The sequence below is a fragment of the Lutra lutra genome, chromosome 12 (genome assembly GCF_902655055.1).
Source record: "Lutra lutra chromosome 12, mLutLut1.2, whole genome shotgun sequence".
NCBI classification, from domain to species: Eukaryota; Metazoa; Chordata; class Mammalia; order Carnivora; family Mustelidae; genus Lutra; species Lutra lutra.
This window is the reverse complement of record NC_062289.1, coordinates 2,423,660-2,447,587: the sequence shown is the minus strand read 5'-3', so window position 1 is coordinate 2,447,587 and position 23,928 is coordinate 2,423,660. Positions and strand designations below refer to the sequence as shown.

Here is a 23,928-nt window from a genome sequence, read left to right as displayed (position 1 = left end):
CTTTCTCGGGCGTCAAAGATCTGAGGCCTCGGCACCAAGGGTTTCCAGACAAGGTCAGCGCCCACAGCCACCCCTGCTTCCGCAGGGCGTGGTGGAGCCTCGCGTGGGACCCCTCATGTATCCTCGAGGTCCCCAAGGGAGCCTGGGCCACCCCTGCAGTCACGTCCTGGTCCCTGGGCCAGCCTGGCAGCTGAACGAACCCCAGAGGAACAGTGTGTAAGGTCTGGGCCCCGCCCACCCCGCCCCGCCCCTGGTCCCGCCCCTCGTCCACCCGCAGCGCACCCCTGACCATCAGAAGGGTCACAAGGGTTACGTTACCAGCTTGAAGATTTTGGAGAGCGTGCCCTGGGCGTCATGGGCCCCCTTGAGCCCCTTGTGAGCTGGAGCTCGGCGTCCGTAGCCAAATCCTGGCTTCTGCCCCTCGCCTCCCTGCAAGAGACCAGAGAGCCCTCAGGGCGGCCGTGCGGGGGACGGGCTGCGGGGCGGGGACGGGCTGTGGGGCGGGGACAGGCCCGCTCAGTCGAGGCCCAGGGCTGGGCTCTGTGCTGCCACGTCGGCCCAGTCCGGGCTGCCGCGCGTTGGGAGATGGGCGCCCAAACGCTCTCAGAGAAAGATCGGAGCCGGACCCGCTCCACTGTGTGGCTCTCAAGAGCGGCAAGGTCGAGCTAACCCCGGTGAACGGCCTTGGCTCCCCTGCCCGCAGGAAAGGCGCACCCGGCCCGCTCTCGGCCCCAGGGGGCACTTTCCTGGGACTGAAGCAGCGGGAGGCCAGGCGCCAGAGCTGGGGGGCCCTGCCTGCTTCTCTGGGTAAACTCTTCATGTCCGGCCCCTCCTGCAGCGGTCTGCAGGGTCCGGAGCCTTGGCCTTAGCACAATTTACTTTTCTAAAGCGGAAGGAGAAGCTTCGGATTCTTTGGCCTGGATGAGCTCTCCCCAGGATGACCCGGCACCAGCTCCCCCGGCCATGGCTTCGGTGCCCTGAGAGCGGATGTGTGCACCCCCTTGGGGGCCCGGGATCTGGGTTGGTCATGAAGGAGGGAAGGGGGCAGTTCCGGCCAGCAAGCCATGTCCCTGCCACCGTAGACCAGGGCACAGTCGCAGGCACCCCGCAGCCTGGACGGAGCCCTGGCTCTCCACTCCCTCGCCGTGCGAACTCGGGCAAGTGTCAAACCACCCTGAGCCTCAGTTTCCTCATCTATAAAATGGGGTTAGGGGTGACTGGGAGGGTTCTGCAAGGTCACGGACGTGCTGCCCTGCTAACAGAGCCTGTAAGCTCGGGCACGTGCTCGCCATTGTTTCAGGAGAGGCCGCACCCGGCCTCCCGGTGCCAGCAGCCCCCGCACGCTCGGGGAAGGAAGAAATTCCCCGCGTGGCACAGAGCAGGGCTAGTGATTGCTGACGTGTCAGGATGTCCGCATCCCAGACTCGTCTACTTTCAGAGCTATTTTACTTCCAAATGGGATCTTCCCCCACGGACACAAGAAAGGAGTTGGGGGGCTTGGGCGGTGCTGACACAGGGAGGTTAGTGTTCGCAGAATGGGGATCCCCAGGCTCGTGCACCATGTCACGCAGGTGCCAAGCAGGCTGGGGGTTCTCAGATAAGGTTGCTGCCTGCCCCGCGGCTCTGTCTTCACAGACAGGCTCTGGGAGTTCAGGTTCTTCGGCAGGACATGGGGGATCGCTCGGGTCTGCGCCTGACAATCCAGTCAACGAAATAAACCTGGTGGAGCCCCGGATCCCTCTGCCTCGCCGAGGGTCCCTGCAGCACACAGGTGGGTCCGGGCTGGAGGGAACGGGGATCCATGCGGGTCCCCCGTATCCTAAAGGTGGTGGAGGCAAGTGGAGGGCGGGCTGCCCTGGGGTCCAGAGGTTCCTGTGGACGCGCTCACTCTGGGACGTCCCACGGAGGGACAGGCCACAGCCAAGCATGCAGGTGCCACATGCAGACACACGACGCGGCAGGAAACCACGCCTCACACACCCGTGTCACATTCTCCTGTCTCGCTTGCTTTTCTCCAACTAGGAACTTCTGAGAACAAAACTCAAGGGTGGGTTTCCAGATTAAATGATCTGCTTGACTTTTCGTCCTTTCCAATTCTTGGTTGCTTCTATCTTTGGATAACCTGGAATTTACCAAGAAATGTTTGACATAGTTTAGAAGAAGCACGGGCGACTTCCACACCCTCCAAGCAGGAAGGCCGTCCTGTAGCTCGAGAAAATGGACCCACGAACAAATGAATGAGCTGGATTTGCTTTGGAAAAAAGAGAAACTGAATAAAGATTAGTAGGCTCCAAAACGGAGACGCAGAGGGGAGCAAAGGTCTTTCTGGTTTGCTGCTGGGTGAAGCGGGTTCCGAGTGCCCTGCGGGGGAAGGGCCTCCTCCCTGCCCCGCACTTTCTCCAGGACGGCTGACTCCACATCCTGCCCAAGCGTCCAGGCCTAGAAAGTCAGGAGGCAGACCAAGGGGTCACCAAAACAAGAGCTCCTTCCACAGTTCCTCTTGGTCTCCTGCTGGCACAGATAGTCAGACGTCCGTCGCGGCAAGGCCCAGCCCACCGGCTGCCTACACGCTCCGCCCCTTTTTGCAAAGTCGTTCACATCGTTCAGAAAAGGCTCAAATACATGTGCATAAAGCGTTCCAGCAAATTCCATGTAAGAACATGCTGGGGCCATGCACGAGCCTTACGGAACCCCCTAACCTGCTCGGCGGGCCTCCCCATCCTGCACCCCTCCCCCCACCACTGTTCTCGCTTCCCTCCTTTCTCTTTCTTTCAAACTTTGTTCATCCGTGTGTGTGATGCCCATTAACTGAGCCCCATGGATGTGCCCGCCCTGCACTAGGGACTCGGGCTGGGTGTCCAGCGCACATGAGGTCCTGGCCTGTAGGTCATGGTTATTCTTCCATTTTATCCCGCAAACGGCAGCCTGAGCCAAGTAAGAGCCGTATCTGGCATTTGCTCCTAACCAACGTCTACAGGTTTGGTTAGCACACGCCGATAGGCGTTTTCAGCCAGCTTAGACACCACCGCAGGTCACCGGTGTCTAGAAAGTAAGCCGGCTGGCCTTTAAAATCGTGGTGGGCACTTGGTTCCCGGTGTTCCTCAGACGACGTTCCTGGGTGCTGAGAGCTACACTGTGGTTATTGCTACGCCTGGTCTCGTGGCTTCATGAGACCATGTGACAGGGGGTGGCATCGCCAAGGGTCAGCCTGGGGGCCGGGCTGGGGTCTGGACAGCCCGCCGGGCGCAGGCCTCCCTGGGCCTGCCCCATGGGAACTAGTATCCGCCCCCCCTTGTGCTGGAAGGAGGTCAAGAACTTTCTCAGGCATGGAGCCACCTGGTCCGGCGTGGAAGCAGAGACCTGTGCCCCGCTGCGGGGTCGGTGGCCGGGGCCCTGGATTCCCCTCAGGAGGAGAAGGTGGCCCTCGATGACGTGGGCCCTGGGCCTGATGAGGAAGAAGGGGAGCCTCGCGGGGTGGGACGCAGATGCTGGGCAGCTGTGAGGAGCAGAAGGGAGAGGGAGCCGCGCGGACATGCCGTGTCACCTACCCAGCTAAATCTGCTGAGAGACAGTCCTCGCCCCTGTGGGAGAGAGAGAGACAGTGACATTGTCATTGAGGTAGGGAGAGAGAAAGTCTTTTACGAAGCGAGCAGGTCAGGATGCTGCTGAGCGCGAGCAGTGCGGACACCCGCCGGGTCCCGGGGTGGGGGCGGCTCAGGGCGGATTCGGGGCGAGGGCGGAGAGGGGAGAGCGAGCTGGGAGCTGGCCCCACTCTCCGCTAGGTTTTCCGCAGCCTGTGCTACTCGGGGAAGTCAGGCAGCCGTGAGGCCCGCCCTCTTTTTGGTACATTTAGGGATTTCAGGGAAGGTCTCCAGGCCGAGTGACAATTAAGGACCGTGTTCCAAGGTCTTACCTTTCCTTGCGACGGAGGAGGTGTGCGTGGTGTCACCTACAAAGATACACAGAGGCCAGTGAGCGGGGGCGGGCACTTCCCTCCCCCACGGAGCCTCCTGCCCTCACCTGCCGGCTCTCGACCAGCCCGGGGTGGCCCGGAGACCTGGGGGCCCAACAGTCATCCCTCCCAGCCCGCCTCCCTGTTCTGTCCTCGTTCACGGAGACTGTAGGACCTGGGACGCCAAGGCCAGGCAGTTTGCAGAACACTCAGAAAGTGTTCAGACGAGGGCAGGAGGCTCTGTGAGCAGGACCGGTCCATCCCACTGAGGTACTCGCACACGCGTGCTGCCCCCGGGGGTGACGGTGACCCTCCCTTTGCTGAGGTCCTTTCTTGGGGTTGGAGGAAAAGTGTTGCCCATACTCAGGAGTGTTCTTGGGCCTGGGGCTCACTTGTCAAACACTCACTTGTCAACATGCAAAACACCCTCTTAAAATGTCTGTGGCACAAAATGTTTAGGATTGGAAGCGTGTGGTTTTGATTTTGTTTTTCAGTCTTTATTTTTGAGAGCAGTCTTAGGTTTCTAGAAAGAATGCACAGAAATTAGAGCGTTGCCACGGCTGCCCTCTTGTCCTGCACACTGTCCCCCTGTCTGTTACCACCTTGCACGCGTGCGGTTTGTGCATTACAAGCAGGAACCACGGCGGACGCACTTCCATTAAGCGAGTCAGAGTGCACAGCGAGGGTGTTCGTTCAGTGGGTTTGCTCCCGTGCGTGAGGTCAGGTGTCTGCCACAGCTGTATCACACACAGTAGGTCCACTGCCCCATCTGTGCTCCCCCGTCCACCTCCCTGTCCACAAACCCTGACAACCGCTCCTCTTCGCATCTTGTTAATCTTTTTGTCTCCAGAGTTTTGCCTAGCCTACGTTTTTAAAGTGCGTGTCTCATAGTACTTTAGTCTCAAAAGGAGTGAGTTCTTCACTAGAACACAAAACTCAGTAAGTGGCAGATGGAGTCCAGACCTTGTGACCAGGTTCTAGGGCTGAGCTCCCATGGCCAACCTCACCCTGAGGAGGAGGGAGGCATCATGGGGGATATACTCACATTCCTTGTGGGGACAGACTCGGGCTCCCATGGATTAGAGCTCGGGGACATCTGGGGATAGACTCTGGTCCTCTCATATTAGAATCAGTGTCATCTGGTGATAGACTCAGGCCCCCATGGATTAGAGCTCAGGGTCATTTGGGATATACTCCGGTCTATTGTGGATTAGAGTTTAGGGTAATCTGGGGATATACTTGGGCCCCTCATAGATTACAGTTCAGAGTCATTTGGGGATATACTCTAATTCCATGGATTAGAGCTCAGGGTCATCTGGGGATAGACTCAGTCCCCCATGGATTGGAGTGCAGGGTCACCTGGATATACTCCGGTCTATTGTGGATTAGAGCTCAGTGTCCTCTGGGGATAGACTTAGGCCCCCATGGATTAGAGCTCAAGGTCATCTGGGGATATACTTTGGTGCCCATGGATTAGAGCCCAGGGTCATTTGGGATATACTCAGGTCCCTTTATGATTAGAGCTCAGGATCATCTGGGGATAGACTCAGGTACCCTATGGATTAGAGTCAGGGTCATCTGGGGACATACTCAGGTCCCTGCATGCTTAGAGCTCAAGGTCATCTGGGATATACTTAGATGTCCTATGTATTAGAGCTCAAGGTCATCTGGGGATATACTTAGATGCCCCAGGATTAGAGGTCAGGATCATCTGGGATGTACGTAGGTCCCTTCATGATTAGAGTCAGGGTCATGTGGGGATAGACTCTGGTCCCCTGTGGATTGAATTCAGGGTCATGTGGAGATAGACTCCGGTCCCCCATGGATGAGGCCGTGACTGGGCACCTGCTGCCCCCCAGGCTTGATTCTCCCTGCCGCCTGCCGCTCACAGTTGGATGGGAGCACTTACAATGTTCTTGAAGAAGTGCACTACGGGGTTCTCATCTTGGGGCCGGCCGTGCTGTGGCTTCTGGGGCAGGGAGCCGTAGTGGGCAGTTCTCGCTGCGTGATGTCCATCCTGAAAGAGAAGGCGTGGGGAGCTCGGGTCAGGTCCCAACCTCCGCTCTGGCCTCCCTGGGAGGCCTCTCTCCTCTCCTGGAAATGCACCTGGTTTCTTTAGGGTCGGGACCTTGTGCTGGGATGTGGCTGCCATGACTCGGGATGCTCCTGGGGCCCGCAGGGGAACAGCAGACTCTCTGACTATACCAGGGGTGTCTCCACCACGGACCTGGCACTGGGTCCCCCAGAGTCACGGCACAGGGAAGGGAAGGGGATGTCTCCATGAGTCCACTGAAGATGGGCGTGGGGTGAGTGAGTGCTACGAGAAAGCTATCACTTCCCTGAGCTTCTGCTGTGGATAAAGGAGAACACGCGGGGATTAATGGCAAAAACCCCCACCATGAGCTCTGAAGGGGGTGCGTCACGCCAACGGGCCTCCGTTTCTCAAAATCAGCGCCCTAGGTCACAGCACTGGCACCCGCCCAGGTTGGGACGACCGCTTCCTCATCTTGAGCCGAGGGAAGGCTGTGGGCAGCAGTGCCCAGCCCTTCCCAGCTCCGGAAGTGCTGCAGAGATGACACAGAACGTGGTGGAAGGAGCGAGGCCCACGGCGTACCAGCCCCCACGCGCCCCTGCACCCTGGGCTGAGCGTGGCCTGTACACCAAGCGCTCAGGGAGGCGAGCTTGCGGAACTGATCCCGGGGCTTCCCTCCTGCTCGCCCAGTAACATGCATGGGGAAGAACGTGAGGGAAATGAGGGCCACGGGAGCTTCTCTGGGGCTGGTCTGGCATCAGAGGACCAGGGGCATTTCCATTACATGGGCTGAGGTCCCTGCAGGTCCTCCCTTCCCTCCTCAGCTTTGTGCAGCCTGTGTGAGGCCAAGCCCTTCTTCAAGAGACAGTTCGCCTCTAAGGAGTCTACCGCCTCCAGCATTTGAGGCCTTCGGTGGGCCTCACCTAACCAGTGACTGTTGTACCCAGGCTGGGCTGTGGTTGGAGGGACAGGTGCATGCACCCAGCACCCACTGTTGGGGACATGCCGGCTGACCCCAGATGTCTGTTTTCTTGCCTCAGACCCGCAGGTCTGCAACTCCGTGGTCACCCTTGCCTCCAGGAACATGTGTTGTGTCTCTCCAGTGCCCCACTTGCATCCGCCCCTTCCCAGGACTGCCGCTAAAACAGAAGCTGGTGAGCTCTTCCTCTGCTTGTTCCCTTTCTAGCCAGGACGCATCTGCAAACCCGGTGGTCCTCTCCCCGCTGCACTCCCGACCACCCCCCGCTTTGGCTTTACCAAACAGAGCATGTTTTCTCTGGCCGGAGGACCGCCGCGAGCCCCCCCGACTCCCAGCCATGCGGTGTGTGTGCTGCTTCCTGAGTGCGGGTCTTTGCTCTGACGGCGCGGCCACCTCGCTGTGCTGTGGACACGTTCCCCACGCGCGGCCGGCCTCTGCACCATGGGGATCCTGCTCCCTGCCTCTGGGGAGGGCCGTGCGCGCTCTCGGCCCGGCCCCCGTGCCGGCGCTCCTTCCTCCGCCCTCTGCCCTGGTCACTCTGCCCTCCTCCTGTGAGGAGCCGGCTCCAGCTCACCCTGCAGACCTGGGGTGTCATTAGCCTCCCACACTGCTCGCCCATGAGCAGCCTGAGTGTGCAGTGCCAGTGGCCTGCCGGGAGCCCGGCCGCTCAGGTCTGCCCCAGCACCTGCAGGGGAGGCCCAGGGAGCCGGGGGGCACTGGCCTGGAGGTGTGGGCACAGCAGGGAGCGAGCCGGAGGGGTTCTGTTACTGCTGAAACTCCTGGCCTTCCTGTTCTACCCGCTCTCCGCTGATGCCACAGGGACCCCAGTGACCCAGTCCCCTGCCCACCCTCATCCAGCAGCCCGTCTCCAGCGTCTGGCCTCACCAGCCGGTCACACTCAACGCGCGCGCCAACCTCGTATGCTCCCCTCCAAGGAACGAGTGAGCATGAAATCAAGAATTAAAAAGCAAAACAGATGAGCCAGGAAATGATTTAAATTAGTTACTTTAAGACAAATATCTTTTCAGTGTCTCACACGTCCTGCAGGTGGTCATTTACAAGATCCCGTCCTAATGGCCTGGACTGAGGCAGTCGGCTGGCTGCCCCGCGCACCCCGCTCTTCTCCCGTGTTCATACATTGTCCTCCTGCGCGCCCAGGACTGGATATTGGGTGACGATGCATCTCACACCCGTAACGGACACGCCTGTGGTTAAACTAGAGAAACGCCTCAAACTTTACACAGAGGTTTTCACAGACGTGACTGGAAAGTCCTGTGACGCGGCTCTCGGACAATTCAGACGTGCTCATGTTGTGAGCTAGACACGGAGGTGTTACACAGGTGATAACACTTCTCACGTGACTTACGCACGCCTGCTCTGAATGCTGCAAGACAAATTATGTATTTTGTGATTTTTTGCGATGAAGATATTGGTCGCCAATCTTCTGAGGGAAGCATAAGTTAAAGGAGGCATGAAGCTGGTAAACTGCATTTGGGCTCTGGGAGCACAGCATCGGGGGTCAGCGCTGCTCATGGAAGGGTGGTGGGTGTGCTTATTCAGAACCCGCGGCACGGAACTGAGCACGCGGCACACGTGAACCGTGTGTTGGACTGACGTGCTGACGCGCAGAGCACCTCTAATACAGAGCTCACACAGGCGTCCGGCTGGACCCACGCTTCTTCCGTCACACGCATGGCGAAGCCCCGCCCCCCCGAGCATGGACTTGACCTGGACGCCTGGTTGCAAACTGACGGCCGCGTGGGGGATCCGAGGACGTCCCCGGATTCCAACTGCATCATTCTCTCTGTCGTGCCCTGGCAGTAAAATGACGTGAAACCAACCACATTTCTACACATTGCATAATGAAGAGTCAGATAAAACAGCAAAATTTGAGAACAGTGCCGTGCACAACAGCATCAGAGAAAGAAACTGTTAGTATAAATGTAGGAAACACAGATGGGGTCTCTACGCTAAACGCCAGGAGATGCTGGGGAAGAGAGCAGAGACCTGAGCCAGCAGGCAGACGTCCGTGTTTGTGGACGGCAAGGCTCGGCGCGGCAAAAGTGTCCACTCTCCCCAGACAGCCGGACGTCCTGGAGGCCCTTCCAAAGTCCCAGCGAGGTTTTGTTGAGATACAGACAAGCTGTTTCTGAGACTGTAACAGAAATGCCAAGGGACCAAAATGGCCCAGCAATTGTGGAAAAGAAGAATAAAGCTTGAGGACACCCCTTGATTTCCAGGTTTCTATATAGTGCACGTAACGAAGGGAGTGTGGTGTTGGATGGGGGACAGACACGGATCGGCGAGCCCTGTGTTCAGAAACTGGCTCAACAAATGTGACCCGCTGGTTTCTGAGGAAGGTGAAGACACAAAGACCGTTCAGGAGTCTTTTCAAAAAATGGTTTTGGGACAACCATGTCTCTATATTAAAAAAAAAAAAAAAAAAAGAACCTCAACCCAATGATGCACCTTATCCAAAAGGGAACTCAAAACGGACTATAGATCTTTATCAACAACGTAAAACTACACAAATTTAGAAGAAAGTATAGTTCTTAGACATGACATCCAAGGAATGGCCCATAAAATTAAAAAACTTTGGTTTTGCAAAAGACACTTAAGAGAATGAAAAGTCAGGCTACAGCCTGAAGAAAATATGTGCAAAACACACATCTGACAAAGCACCTGAAATCAGGCTATGGAAGGAGCTCTCAAAACTCATCGGTTAAAAACAACCCCGTTCAAAATGACAGCCCAGACACGGAGTCGATGCGGCCTGGGGCACGACAGGGACATGAAAGGCTGCTTGGTATCGTCAGCCACTAGGAAAATGCAGCTCAAAGCCACAAGAAGACATCACAGTGGGTGAAATTTAACATACTGACAATACTAAGTGTTGGCAAGAGTGTGGGGCACCGCGAGCTCTCTTGCACTGCTGGTAAGAATGCAAAATGGTACAGGCCTCTGTCAAGCAATCTGGCAACTTCTTCTAAAGTTAACCATTTACTTCCCGTAGGACCCAGCAACCCTACTCCCTGCTTGGAAGGGTAGAAGGCAAACAATATTTCTGGAACTCTTTTTTTTTTTTTTTTTTTTGTAATGAATATATTGGCCAAGAACTTCTTGAGGGAAATAGTAATTTCAATCTTAAATGAAAACTTATGCTCATTAAAAAAAAAACCAAACCTGTCCACGAGTGTTTATTAGCAGCTCAATTCCTGAAGATCACTAATCAGCCTAAACAACCCAAACGTTCCTCAGTGAGAGGAAAGGCAGACGGAACGGCAGCAGGAAGACGGGACAAGCGTGATACCTGTGGAAACTCAGAGGCATCTCCACGGTGTCACGCTGAGCAGAAGCCACTCCGAGATTTACAGGACGTTCTTCTAATGATTCAACCATGGTGGGGAGCAGAGTGGCAGTCGCCAGGGCACAGGGATGGGCGAGGGGAGGCTGTGGTGTGGGTACGATGGGAACGCAGTGGGGACAGCTCTGGGCTGAAGGGTCCTCACTGTGCTGGCAGCTACACAGAAGGCCACAGGCATTAAAATTCACAGAACTGCACACAGAAAGCGCATCTGTGTCTCTAGATTAGTACCGAAACTGGACCACCGCCATTAGCAGGGTCTGTCTTTATGAAGCCGAGTGTTGAAGAAGACACTGTGTCGTCACCAGGACTGTCCAGCTGGAGGCCCGTGTCCGTGAGTCTGGCCGTCCCTCCAGATGCACCAAGCCCTCGTTTCCCTGCCCCTGGCCCCTGGTTCCCACCACCCCCTTTGCATCTCCATGGATGTAACTGTTCCTGGCACCTCGCAGGGGAAGGCTGGTGGGTCCTGCTGTGTCTGGCTGCTTGCAACCATGCCCTCTGAGGCTCACCCGTGCGGGAGCAGCCGCCACAATTCCCCTCCTAGATCACTCGGGCTGGATGATGTTCTGTTGCATGGACACACCCCTTAGGTTTGTCCATTCCTCCATCGAGGGCACCTGGGGGGCTCCCCCCTTCTGGCTTCTGTGCTGAGCCCCTGGCTTGCCCACATCTGGCAACGTCTCCGACAACCAGCAGAAGGGGTGCCCGGACCCCCAGCAGCTCGGAGGGAAGCGGTCGGGCAGGGAGAACGCGTACGGTGGCCAAGTATGAGGCTAGCGCCATGTGGCCGGTCTGCACTGCTGAAAGGAGCGGCCCACCCACGGCTGGAGGGGCCACAGGGCCCTCCCCTAGGGAAGTGTCTGGGGCTGACAGTCGGGTCAGGTCAGATCAGGGCCGGCATCTGCCCATGTGGCAGCAGGAGCCCCTGGCAGGCCTGGGGAGGCGCTTCCAAAACACTGGGGTTTTGGTTATTTGTTAAATTTTACAGTTCATGGGACACGGGTACTTAGCCTTTTCTCATACGGCACTGGAAGGAAGGGGCTCATGTGCTGGGACTAGAGAGATGGGGAGGACACTGTGTCCGGAGGAAGCAGTGGCAGGAGGGAAGAGGGGCAGGTCTCGGGGCACGAGGTGACCTGTCAGCCCTGCAGACCAGCTGCGGCCAGGCCAGGCGGACGGGCACAAGGGTCGCGGGCTGGTCACTTGTGGGGTTTCCCCCTCCATCCCTCCTTGGTCTTCAGCCTCTGCCCCACAAATACTGGTGGTGGGTGGAGTCCCTGCCAGAGGCTCACTGGATGGGGGCCCCCAACAGAAGAAGGGGTCTTCTTCCTTAGTCTGTTGTTGCTTTTCCTTTTTCCTTTTCTTTTTTTTTTTTAGCTCTCAACACGGGCGCAATCCCACGACCCTGAGATCAAGAAGTGAGCCGAGACCAAGAGTCAGACGCTTCCTCGACTGAGCCACCCAGGCACCCAACGCTTAGTTTTCAGGACACACAGTTAGTAATTCTCTGATGAAGCACTTTTGTGTTCACTAAGGTTGAAAAAAGAGGCAAATGGTTGACAGTTTGCCCTTATTTGTCAAGACTGGTGTGTCTTGCCCATGTCCATCCCCTTCCTGGAGCCTCGTTTCCGGCAGGAGGTTAGGAGGGAGAGGGGGCGTCCTCAGGTCAGCCGGGATGATCTGGGAAGAGGGGCAGGGCAGCAGCTCCCTGAGGGGCCGAGAGCTGTCAGAGCCCGGGAGCCCCCGGGCCACACCCGAGGTGAGGCCGTCTCCACACGTACAGCTGAACACTTTTGCACAAGCGAGATTTGAGAATATTAATCTGCTTATTTTTAATGAAAAATTTTGGGCCAATGAGAAAAATAACACAAACTTGTTATATAGAAAAGTCAAAATCTGAAAGGTTGTAGAAGAAATTCTACCACTTAGGGATGGCCCTTGTTTCTCGATTTGGGGAAACAGTGTCTGGACCCAGCTCTGCGCACACATAAACAGACAAATGGGCAGGTGCCCTGGAACGGGCTGTCACTTTGCACAATATTTATGGCACGACCGGGTTACTCTTTCTTTTGGCATCAAAACCAATAAAATGACAACTGCTTGATGGCAAATCAAGTCTCATGCCGTGGGAGGGAAGCCAAGGCACAAAGGGCAACCGTTTCATTAATTTTTAGGGTAAACTGCTCTTTCCTTTAACCTGTGTCCTTGTATGGCTTTTTGGAAACACATTCCCTCCGCTTGCGATAACGTCCGTCGCCAGCAGGGGGAGCCCGCGCGCCGGCTTCCAGGCCTCGCGCCGCTCAGACCCCAGGAAGGGATTTTCAGCTGTTCCCGACTTGCCCGAGAGCCGGTGTCCTAACAGGACATTAGCTTTCACCGGACGCACCTGCAGATCCACGGCCACCGACCGTGCCCTCCCCAGCGCGCTCGCACTCGGACTGACCAGAGACAACTGACGGCTCCTTCCCTCCCCGGAGGAAACGCTGTTCCCGTGAAAACTGTGACTACCCCGTGCCCGAGGTTTGTGGTGAGCGGCACAGGAAAGGCCGTGGCTCCTACTTTACTTCTTACCTTTCCAGGGCCGTCGGGACGTGCGCGACTGAAATCACAGGGAATCCCCGCCCTGGGCTGGTCCCCACCTCTGTGCGCGCCGCCCACGGGCGCGGGGCTCCCAGACGCACCTGGGCGCTCCCCGTTGCACAAGCACAGCCCAGTGAGCCTTGGGGTCCCTGCCCTCCCACGGCCCAGGCCTCACTGTGCTCGCTTTTCTCTTCTGGATGGACGCTCTTGCCTGAGTGCCCGGGAGGAGCGGGAGAGCGGTCATGCGTCCCTGCACACGCAGCACAAAGGCAGGAGCTGGACGCTGGCCAGCGCAGGCCACCAGCTGAGAGCGGTGACGTGGCAGACTGCAGCAGTGTTAGCGCCAGTCCTCTCCGGGGGTTTAAACCCAAACTTCAAGATCGAGTGCATCTAGCCCTTCGTCCCTAATGGTTAAGGTCGTCCTAATGGGGTGATGACCTCGGGTATGTCATATATTAGAATCTCTCTTAAATACCACGGAGGATGCTCCAGCTTCCTTCCAACAACACACAGGAACAACACGTATGTTCCATCCCTCCGCCTCTCTACGGTGCACTAATTTGGGGGACGCTGATCCTTCCAACCCAAAGTGCATGCTGGTATCTGCTCCGTCTTTCCTACGGGATGGAGAAAGAAAGGAGCTCAGGGAGCAGTTCCTACGTGAGCCCTGCCCGTTCTTGAGCTCACAGTCGAGGCTCCTTGGGGAACTCAGCGTGGACGGTGCTCCTCACACCAGCCCATGCCCCCGCTCCGGCCGCTCAGCCCGGGCACGGGTCCTTAGCAAGGATCTGATCCCGGCATGGAACTCTGGCCGCTGGAGGCCCTACGCAGCTACAAAACTCTGTCCCTCGGCCCCGACGCCCCCAGGACTCGTCTGTCACCCTGTCTTGGAGCGTCCAGACACGGGGTGCCCGGGGCTAACCCCAGTAATGGTTTTCCTCCTGGCGCCGTCCTACGTAGCTAAACCACACGAGTTCTAGGAATTTCTCTCTGTGTCCCCAAAGGATTCCATTCAAAAAAGGAATAAAGAAAGCTATTCCACTGGCTTTTAAAATACAGGGTGTGTGATTCTCCCGCTCTCCCGCATCGTAGGTGGGGCAGGAAACGCCACTCCATTTAACAGGTGCGGCAGCCGATACTCGAGAGCAGATGCGGGGCACGGCCTCTCCTGACTTTTGGTCCAGGACCCGGGGCTGCAACCACCACCCCGAGCCAGATTCTTGTGGCTTCCACTTGGGGCAGAGGCTGATGTTCCAAACCTAACACTTGGAAGCAGATGAAGAAATCGCAGGCTAACCACACAACAGAAGGAAAAGGTAGGAAGGGAGAATGGATTTTTTAAAAAGTGTAGGATTATTTTATTCTTTAAAAATGTGTAGACTTACCTTACGTTACCTTGTGAAGGTGTGACAGGCTAGAACTACAAATGTTCCTGTATATAAGGAAAAGTAGTATCTATTGACCGTGTCAGAGGGGCCCGTTAGTGCCCCGAGAGCTGGGGACGCTGCGGCTGCCACTCTTCCCAGGAAGATTAGTTCCGACTCGTTTTTGGTAACCATGGACAGCTGGGGACAGTGAATGCAAAACAGCGGTTGATGAGGCGAGATTTTCCAGTTTGGTGATCGTTTTGAAGGATGCATTTCTGCGTCATTAAAGCTAGGGCCAGTCAGCTCCCACTGAGCCAGGAGACGCCGCAGCTCCCCACGAGCAGCCCGTAAGGCTACGCCATCCTGCTCTGTTGGTGGGACTGAAAGCGGCCCCTGCCGGCCAGGTGGGAGACGGACACGTGCTGGGGCTTCCGCCTGTAACCGAAGGGCTAAACGCCACAGGACAGCCCTGTGTCCTGCCCCGCCGTCCATGCAGAGGGTTTCACCAGGGGTCCTGAGAGTGACCGAGTAAAGGAAGGTGCATTTTGCTTTTTCATGCCGGAGAAGTCTTTGATTGGGGGGCATTCCTGGGAGATTCCTTTCCAGGGAGCCATGTGGTGAATCTTCGTGACCTGTTTGGGGCCACGGACCACAAGGCACAGCGAACAGGACGCTGGAATGTCTTCCTCCTGGAGCTAAGCCCCAGCACGCTCGTGTGTGATGTTCTTCATGTTTACTGACCACAAACAGCACACGAAGGAACCCACATACCTTTCCCGCCCCCCTCCCCGCTTCACGCTCCTTCCATGGCGGGTAGAGACCCTTCGAGGCCGCGGGCAATCTGGTTTCAGTCGCTTATCCTCCTCAAGGACTCCCTGCAGAGGCCGCAGCAGGAGCAGCTTCCTTCCTTCCATCCAACGCTCTCCTCATCCCTGCCGGCCATGCCTGTTTCCACCACAGAGCCGCCCTGCCTGCCCCAGGTGCTGAGCCCGGGCGCCCCGGGTAAGTACTTCCAAACCAGCAAGTGCGCCAAGGGTTACAAGTTTGCAGATGAGAGACGGGTCTGACTGTGAGGCGTCTGAGCTGTGACCTCGCTCCCTTTCCGGTCCGGGTGTGTCGGGGAGAGAGCTGGGGCAGGGGCGCTCCCATCGGCGCCCCACAAACCCCGTGACTCCCGGGTGTCCCCAGACACCACGGGTGGCCAGACGAGGCTCTCCCGTGGCCTTGGCCATGCTCCTACTTTTGTTCATGTCTGTTTCTCAGACGAAGCTGTGACGCCGGTTTTGCTCAGACTTCCAATGTGCCTCAGGAGACAGCGTTCGGGCTGTGTTTTGGGGCAAAGTCAAGACGTCCCAGATGTCACAAATGGGGGACATTCTTCTCTGTCTGAAGGGCACGTGCAGTGTGCCCTGTGCTTTTGTTCCCTGCAAGCTGAAGGATGTGTTCGTTTCTGGATTGTTGACTCGAGTGAGTTCAATTAGAGCCGCGAGTTTCTTTCTTCAGAGAGAGATGTGCGGGGCCAACGGCAGTCATTTCTCTATTTCTGGAGGAATTTACAGGCAGACGTTTGATTTAGAGGGAAATTTTAGGTTACTGGCACCCGACAGCCGGTCTCTTCTCCAATCCCGGAAAGCAAGGCCGCGGGCAGGCTGTGCAGCCTGTGGGCACGGCGGCTTGTGGGCGTGCGGCTGTCCCCAGCGGTCAGCTCGGCAGGGACCGGCGCCAAGGTCCAGGGCTTTGCCATTAGCAGACGGTGAAGACGAGGGTGACGAAGAAGGCTGCCGTCGCGGGGCCTCGGGGGAGCGGCGGGGTTCTGACTCCCTTCAGCAAATCGGGCGACGACCATCCCCTACCCTGCAGGGATGGCTCTGCCCCCCTCGGGGGCCATGCAGGGGTCGGAATGACAAGAGGCTGTCCCCCTGGGCACAGAAAGAGACAGCAAGCCCCATGTCACAGCCTGATGCCCGGGGTCCAGCTCCGTCATCCTGGGCGGTGGGCACGGCAGAGAGGAAGGCCACAGAGGGGGGCGGGGGTGCCTGTCGGGCTGGAAGTGGCCCTGAGAGGCTCCCAAAGCCACAAGCATGGTGCTGTGTTTCCAGCCGCCCGCCCTCGTCTTCTCGGTCAGGCACCGGTGACCTAGCGAGTGCCCAGCTCTTAACAGGCCCTTCTGCCGAGGCATCCCTGCGGAGGGCATGGCTGTGGTGACCAGCGACTGGTGACCCGGGGCTCCAGAGACGCAGCAGCGTCCCCGCCCCTCGCCTGGGGAAACCGGCAGTGCTCCCTGAAAGGAAAGAGGTGTCTTCCCCGCGGGGAAGCTCTGCTCCCCCAGAGTCAGGGTGGCTGGCGCAGGGTTCACAGCCCTTCTGGAATGCGGCCTTCCTGATGCTTCCTTGCTGTCTCCAGGGAGGTGGGAAGCAGAGCCGGATGTCGGCCCACACCGCTCTGGTCTGTGTCCGCTGCTTCCAGGCACCCGGTTTGCAAAGACCTCAGTGAGTCCAATGGGCACAGGAGGCTCTTTGAGCATAAATGTCAAGCGAATGTCCCAACGGGCCTAGACACCAGAACGATGGCCCCAGTGTCTTTTCTTGGAATCCAGTCATCTCTGCACAGAAGGCGGGTGAGCAGGTCAGGGCTGTGGGGTCTGGAGCGTTCTCTTTGGACAAGACAAGTTGTAATGGGTTGTGCAGTAGGTGAGGGCCTTGGCCCCAGGTTCAGCAGCGACGGGAAGTAGCCCTCAGGGGCAGAGCGGAGCGCTGGGCCCCTGGGGGAGAGGCCAGGCCACCCGTCTCCGCCGGCGCGCTCCCCGAGGAGCCTGGTCTCTCTCGGTGCCCATGGCCAGACCCACAGCGTCCACCAGATGTGCGGCCACGGGGCTCATCCACCTCCGGCCAGAGCCAGAGTTCGGCAAACGGGAGGATCTGATTCAGGAGACAAGGGGGGGTGGGAAGGGCATCTTCGGAGGCCGGGAGATGGGGATTTCTGTCTCCCCTGCACACAGACCAAGCTCTCACAGGCCGAGAGCACCCAAAGGCATCCCGATGGCTGCTGGTGAGACCTGAGTCCCCGGGAGCACCTGCAGACGTCCCCGGACGCGCTGCACCAGTCTTCAGAGAAAAGGCCTTCATCTGTCACTTACTGTGTGGTCGAGAAGCTGAGGCCTGGAAGCAGGAACGCACCCGCCCCCCACCTCCACCCCACGGCCAGAGGCAGTGACAGGTGGACGGGAAGCCAGAAGTGTCCGGGGCCCTGGGTGTCCATCCGGAGGCTCTCAGGCGTCGCATGGCTGAAAGGCAGGACACACCAGACCTAGGGGTGCCCAGGGCTGGGTGGGGCACGGGTTCCCCACGGTGTGGGCAGCACAGAAGGCTACTTTCGCTGTTGTTGGTGCTTTTCCGGTGAGGAAAGGGAGCCCAGCAGTTGAAGCCAAGCCGCAGCCTGTGTCTCTGGTTCTAACTTGGCTCTGGTCCACGGCACGAGGTGTCTTGGCTCCTTGGCACTCTGGAGTGAGAGCGTGGGGGCTGCCCGGGCCCTCTCCAGCCAGGGAGGCCTGGATGAAGTGTCCTTCAGCCTCCAAGAGACTAGGAGCCAGGGGCCGTTGGGGTGGACGCTGTCCCACTGCCGCTCTTCACCGGCCCCCAGGACTCAGAGGGAGGCCACGCATGGAGGATCGGCCACGGGACTGAGTGTCCTGCATGAGGCTCGGCACACCCACAGCGTCATGCTTCACGCGGTCCCCTGAGATGGGACCCCATGCAGGGAGATGGGGCTAGGGGCGCAGAGCAGGACACATAAGATGAAAGAATTTGGTATTTTCCTAGGGGCCTGCCCTCCAGCACTCTGCTCTCCGTCTCTCCCTTGGAATTCTCACCTCTCCAGCTTGCCTTTGGGTTCCCAAAGATGATGCCACCTGCCAGCATGGGCTCCCTCTCCCACCTGCAGGGTCACTTCCACCCCTAGAAAAGCTGAGCTCCGGTAGTTCCAGGACACTGTTGGATCCCTTGGAATCAGAGAATTCCTGGTGGGGAGTTGGCTCGTGGAAGCCACCGACAACGGTGGAACCCACCTGTCCTTTGATGGTTACTCTGATGTCATGGTGGCTGGCGCTTTCCTAGCTTTCCTGGTGGATTTGCAGAGAGAGGCAGAGAGACTCACGGGGATACAGGGAGGAGGAGGAGTGTTCTGGAAGGTCGGGGCACAGAGTGTCTTTCTGGCATTGCTCATGGTCTGGAGTCCCCGAATCTGGGGAGGGGTGGCGGTTAGGGCTGAGGGCTAGGAGTCAGCGGCTCAGCTCGCAGCTCTACCCAGCAGCTGTTATCCCCCCGCAAGCCTGTTTCAAGAGCCCTTTGCCCCAGACTCTCAGACAGGTGCACTCTGAAGCCATGCAGCGTAGCAAGCCCCCACGGTCTTGCCCGTGGCAGGTGCCATTAGGTCTACTTTCTGGCCCACGTGACCAGCCTCTTGACATAATAATGGTTCCCAAGTTGCTAGAGGAAGATGTTCCAAATAATCAGCAGCTTTTGCTCAGAGAGGACAGAAGACCCTGGTTTATTGATTCTCTCCATTCGAGAACATCGTGGAAGTGCCGCTCCCTGCAGGAGGGAGGTTCTGGGGTTCCCAGACCCGACCTGCCGGACCTCCAGGCACCCCTGACACAGGGCACCTCCTGGAAGGAGCTGTGCACGGTGGGGACTGGTCGCGTGGACCACTGAGGCCCTCGAAGGGTCTGCACGGTCAGTAAGGACTTAGGGGAGCCCACTGGCTTGGCTGTGTGCTGGCTTTGTCCTTGGTTTCAACTCAGGCTCTGTGTTCGACGTCCTGTCACTCCGCAAACACACGCGTACCGCACCCACACCCACACAGCTGCCCGGCACCGGGCGTATTTCCACGTTCTCGTGGACGTTCCTGTAAGCCAGTCCAAGTCCCATTTGATGTTCCCACTAGTTACGGGCTGTCCGTAAATGAACAGAAGACAGATGTAAGAACCAGAGCCCCCAGGGTGTCCTCTGTCCCTTACAGCGCGTCCATAGGCGGCCACGGAGACGGGGTCGCGCAGACTGTTTCTTGTATGCCAGGTTACTCTAACGTACGCCCAGAGGTCAGTCTGGGGTGAAGAGGGGGAGGACGGGGTGTGGCCTTTCCTCTTCCAAGTCATTTTTTAAAAGAGAGAGATCCACAGTCTAAGCTTTCTGGCGTGACCCAAAGAGCACAGCCCTGTCCTCCTCCCAGCAGAGGCCTCTGCTTCTGCCTGCAGCCGTCTCAGTCAGTGGTGGAGAGCGCAGGGCACGGAGGCGCAGAGTGGTCTCGGGGTGATCAGAGCCAGTGGGGGGCCCGCTGTCATCCGGTCACACATACCAGGTGCTCGGGTGGCCTGAGCGTCTGGGAGCACTGCCCCCCCCCGGGCAGGGCATTTGCTTTGACCAATGAGCCGTGGAGAGAGGCGTCTACAGAGTGAGCGGCCACAGGAGTGGGACCACAGCCTGTCCTGCTGATGCTCTTTCGGGGGATGGTCCACAGGCGTGTCAGACGGTGTGCTCGCAGTGCTGTCCATCGTCTCCAGGCACGGGTTCTCAGCCTTCTGTGCTTTCCCAGGTGACACACTTGGGGGTCCGGCTCGGGTGCCCCCGTCACCTGAAAGCGTTGGTCTGTGGCCGCCAGCTCGTGTGGTGGCCGCCACCGTGCATAAGTGGCACTGTGACTCCTGGTTGACTTAGGATTCCGCTGGGGTGATGATGCCTCTCCCTATTCCCCTCGCCATCCGTGCCCGGAGCAGGAGACGAGAACCTCTGACGGCTGGTCCTCCATCCCAGCGCGGTCCAGACGAGCCCAGGTAGGGGCAACCCCCGCCAGCAAACTCCCCAAAGACACACATCATGTGACAGAATAACTCAACTAGCGATTGCTCAGTGTATGTCAGACGCTGATTTTCGAGGGCAACTCAATGTCACGGTCGTGACCGACTCTCTGTGTCCTAGTGCCATAGAGCCACTGAGGCCTGGCTGGCCCCGGGGGCTCTTCCCCCACCCCTGCCCCAGACCTGGCCCTTGGCGGTCGTCACCTGTGCAGTTACCCGACTGAGAACTCAAAGGCCTCCCGAACGAGAGTTTTCAGTCTTCTCACCTGGACCCTCACTAGCGTCCCTCGAGGAGCTGACCCCTCGATTTGCAAATGTGACTCCCCCACGTGCTTCAGCCCTGCTGTAGCCCGTGGGCAGGTGTGTGCCCAGACGCAGCCCCGCCACCGGGGGGATGGGAGGGGCCTGGTGGGGCCAACACACGTCTTACCTGGTACATGGTGCACAGCCCAGGCTGGCTGTGGGCATGAGAGGGCACAGGGCTCCGTCTCTGCTTGAACCAGGGCACCTGCCAGGGGGACACAGAGTGGCCGTTGAGTCCATGCAGTGCCACTGGCAGAGCCCCAAGTCCTCCGGCAAACATCCCCTCCTGACCGGGCTTGGCAAATCCCTGCGCGGTGAGGAGGATAAGTGGGGGATGGAGGTCGGAGGGTGAGGGCGTGTGGATGATGGGTGGTGACCACCGAGGGGACAGAGGAAGGAGGAGACAGCAGCAGGAGCCCCCGGCACTCCGGGGAGAGGAACGTCAGAAAAAAAGGAAGAAGAAGAAAGGTTTAGGGGGAAGTTCTGGAGCCCTGAGCCCAACTATGTGACCAAATTTCCTTAACATTGGAGCAGGCACCAGACCTGTAAGATTTTGGACAGACAAGCAGAGGAAGCACCTTCCAGCCCGAAGTGACATGCTACAGGGCTTGTCAAGTCTACACTGGAGTAGAGAAGGTTCCCAGCTCTCCTGGGACGGGTTTCGATCTCCTGCAACAGGTGTGGGAGCTTCTGTACGGGATTTATAGGAGAAACCACCGCTGTTCTGCCAGGGTCACTGTGCTCTCTGTCGGCCCTCCCAGCTTTCAGATACATGGAGGAGAGGGAGAGAGAGGAGAGAGAGGGAGAGAGAGAGAGGAAGGAGAGAGAAGGCACCTTACGGTGGTCAGGAGATAAAACCGACATAAAGGATTTTAGGAGATGTCTCGAGGTGGCTGTGGATTACATGGATTTTATAAAACAGGTTACTGGTGGGTTATGTGTGCAGTGAGCTGTGGTTACACACAGGAGAATGTTAGCGTGTCTAGAAGCATTACTGTGAACTGCACACGGAGCTTCCCGAGGCAGATCTGGGGCGAGCGTGCCTACACCCCACCCCTGCTCTTCCCCACGTGGGAGCCGTGATTTCTGTCCCAGCAGGACTACTGGTGACTTCAATCCCAGGCACGGAGTTCTGCCAGAGTGAGACAATTGTTTATGTCAACATCTCGGGACGAGGCTGCGGTGGCTTCTGCCTTGATGAGGCCTGGTCGTCCCCACAGGCTGGGAGCACCCCCCTCCCCCACTGGTGGCAGATGGGCAGGTCCACGTTATACTATTGCCCAAAAGGCCAAGAAGAATTTTGTAACTCATGCCCCCCCCACCACTGAAAACAATGCCCTTTCTTAATGAGGGGGACCAGCTCCTTGGGCTGCTTCCAGGTTGCTCTGGGGATCCGTGTCGAGCTACCCGCCCTCCCCCCATCCCTGGCACTTGGGGCTACGAGCACTGCTGGCCATGCAGGCCGCCCACCCCAGCACGGGGAGGAGCGGGAAGATGGGCGTTCTCTCTTCAGGTGACAGCAGAGGGACGAGGCACTCCAGTGGCCGTGCTCGACTGACCTCCCGTACAGATGCAGGAAGGGGGTTCGGGCACTGAGTGTGCCCCACGGGGCTGGCGGGGACAGAGCTGAGACGTGCCTCTCAGAGGAGCCCTCACTGGTGGGGCTTCCTCAGAAGAGTCCTGGTGCTCTAACTCTTCCTACCTTTATACTACTTCCTCTGAAGCAGGACGGCTCGGGGCAGTTAAGAGTGGGGTGGGAGGGACCTACGGAGACACTCTTACCCTTTCTGCGGGTTCTATGGTTCCTAAGGGCTAACAGGAGCTCTAGGGTGGGGACTCCTGCCTGGGATATGGTCCTTCCCTCCTGGGACACATTCCCTCCGATGTCAGCCCCAGCTCTCCATCAAACAGTCAGCCTTGCCTGTCACCAAACATCTCATCCTTCGATCAAAAGGAAAACCAGTGACGTTTGTCACTGTACATGCTGTGAACAGACATAGTGGGCAGTGAGTGAGGACAAGGGCAGGTGAACACATCCAAATTAATTGTGTATTTGCTTTTATTTCTAGTTCATCCTAGACCCAATCTCATCCATGACCTTCGTGCTCACCGGCATCCTTGGGAAGATCCCGTAGCCTGCTGTATCCAGATTCCCGGGGTTCCTAGGGTGCTGGGACACAGCCTCAACAGGGTGCACAGGCGGGTGGGTTTCTCATGCGCCCAGTTGCCTGGGAAACGCCACCGACTGGGCTGTGTCCCCCCAACCCCCACCCAGGGAGAAGAGAATCTGTTCTGCACCCACACTACCCCCAGAGCGGGACGGTGCTCTCCGACGAAACTGAACCCAGTCAGCAGCATAAACACAGCCAGGATGGACCAGAACGCTGAGCTGTCCCCGGAGAGAACAGAACATCTCTGTGCAAAAGCACACGAGTGAGATGCTGCCCTCCGTGTGCCGAGGGGGCGGCGCTCAGCCCTACACTCACCTGTGGGGTGTCACGTCAGGAGCCAGCGAGATCACCCGTAACAAATGCACTTCATGGGGGTGGCAGGGGGGTCCCCAAAGAAGACTACTTGAAAAATTCACGTGTGATTAGTTCATCCTTGTTCTTTTACAAAGTGTAGTGAGTGCGTGAAGGAGGAAACCCACACGGAACAGAAGCTGATCCAACAGGCGCACAGACACCCGGCAGGAGGCTCTCGCCGTCAGACACATGACCTGATGCCAGGGTGTCGCTCACACAGGGGTGTGGCAGGACTGCCCGGAACAGGGCCACTCGCCCTAACGTGGATCTCACCCACTGAAGCCACGGGACCCTGGACTTGGAGGGTCTGGGGACGACGGACGTAAGCTGCCTGCAGCCACAGAGCCGCTGACCCAGAACCGACCAGAGCACCGACACTTCACAGAGACGTGCCTGGGGGGAGCCTCAGAAAGCACGGCCGGAAATACACCTGCCACATCGCAAGTTCTCTAGAGAGAGCCGGGCCGAACCTCTTGGCAAAGTGACGCACCAGACGGACGGACGGCCAGATCACGGGCACACAGCCTCGCACGGAGAGTCAACCTGCTTTCATGTGCGTGGCCGTGCTCCTGGGGGCGGGAGTTCTCCGCCGAAAGGGTGTGTACGGGTCCCCAGGCCCCGGACTCGGGGGGTCAGGCACCGCATGGCGGGGGGGCTCCCCCGGCTTCCTACCCCATCCCTCCTGCTGCCTCTGAATGCTACACTCCCCACAGGATTGCAGCTACAAAATTGGGATGTTATGTCAACAACGAAGGATTGAGGGATGGTAGAACTAAATCGTGTTAAATGAGGATGCAGTGGGGAGAGAACTGGGAAACAGTTGTACTGGTTGTACCGCGGAGCGGTAGATGACAAATGGCTTTCATCCTGTATGATCCAAATTAGAGGCACAGAGACCACCCTGAGTGCCGCAGGAAGGGAGGCTGGGAGCAGGTTACCCGGGGAGCTCGGCTGTGAAGTCAGGACAGACAGACG

At 58.1% G+C, this 23,928-nt stretch overlaps 1 protein-coding gene across 6 annotated transcripts in view; it reads right to left on the bottom strand.

Annotated features, from left to right (window-relative positions):
- The window catches only part of MBP (myelin basic protein), a 103,319-nt gene that overhangs the window by 5,472 nt on the left and 73,919 nt on the right, over positions 1–23,928 (bottom strand). For 3 of the 6 annotated variants that reach the window (XM_047696290.1, XM_047696295.1, XM_047696289.1), the window contains 5 exons: positions 20,556–20,633; positions 5,862–5,969; positions 3,914–3,949; positions 3,549–3,581; positions 319–429 (listed from right to left, as the gene is read on the bottom strand). In XM_047696290.1, coding sequence (XP_047552246.1) covers positions 319–429; positions 3,549–3,581; positions 3,914–3,949; positions 5,862–5,969; positions 20,556–20,633 — 366 coding nt within the window. The remainder of the gene's footprint in view (positions 1–318; positions 430–3,548; positions 3,582–3,913; positions 3,950–5,861; positions 5,970–20,555; positions 20,634–23,928) is intronic. The other 3 variants (XM_047696292.1, XM_047696291.1, XM_047696293.1) reach the window with 3 other exon arrangements.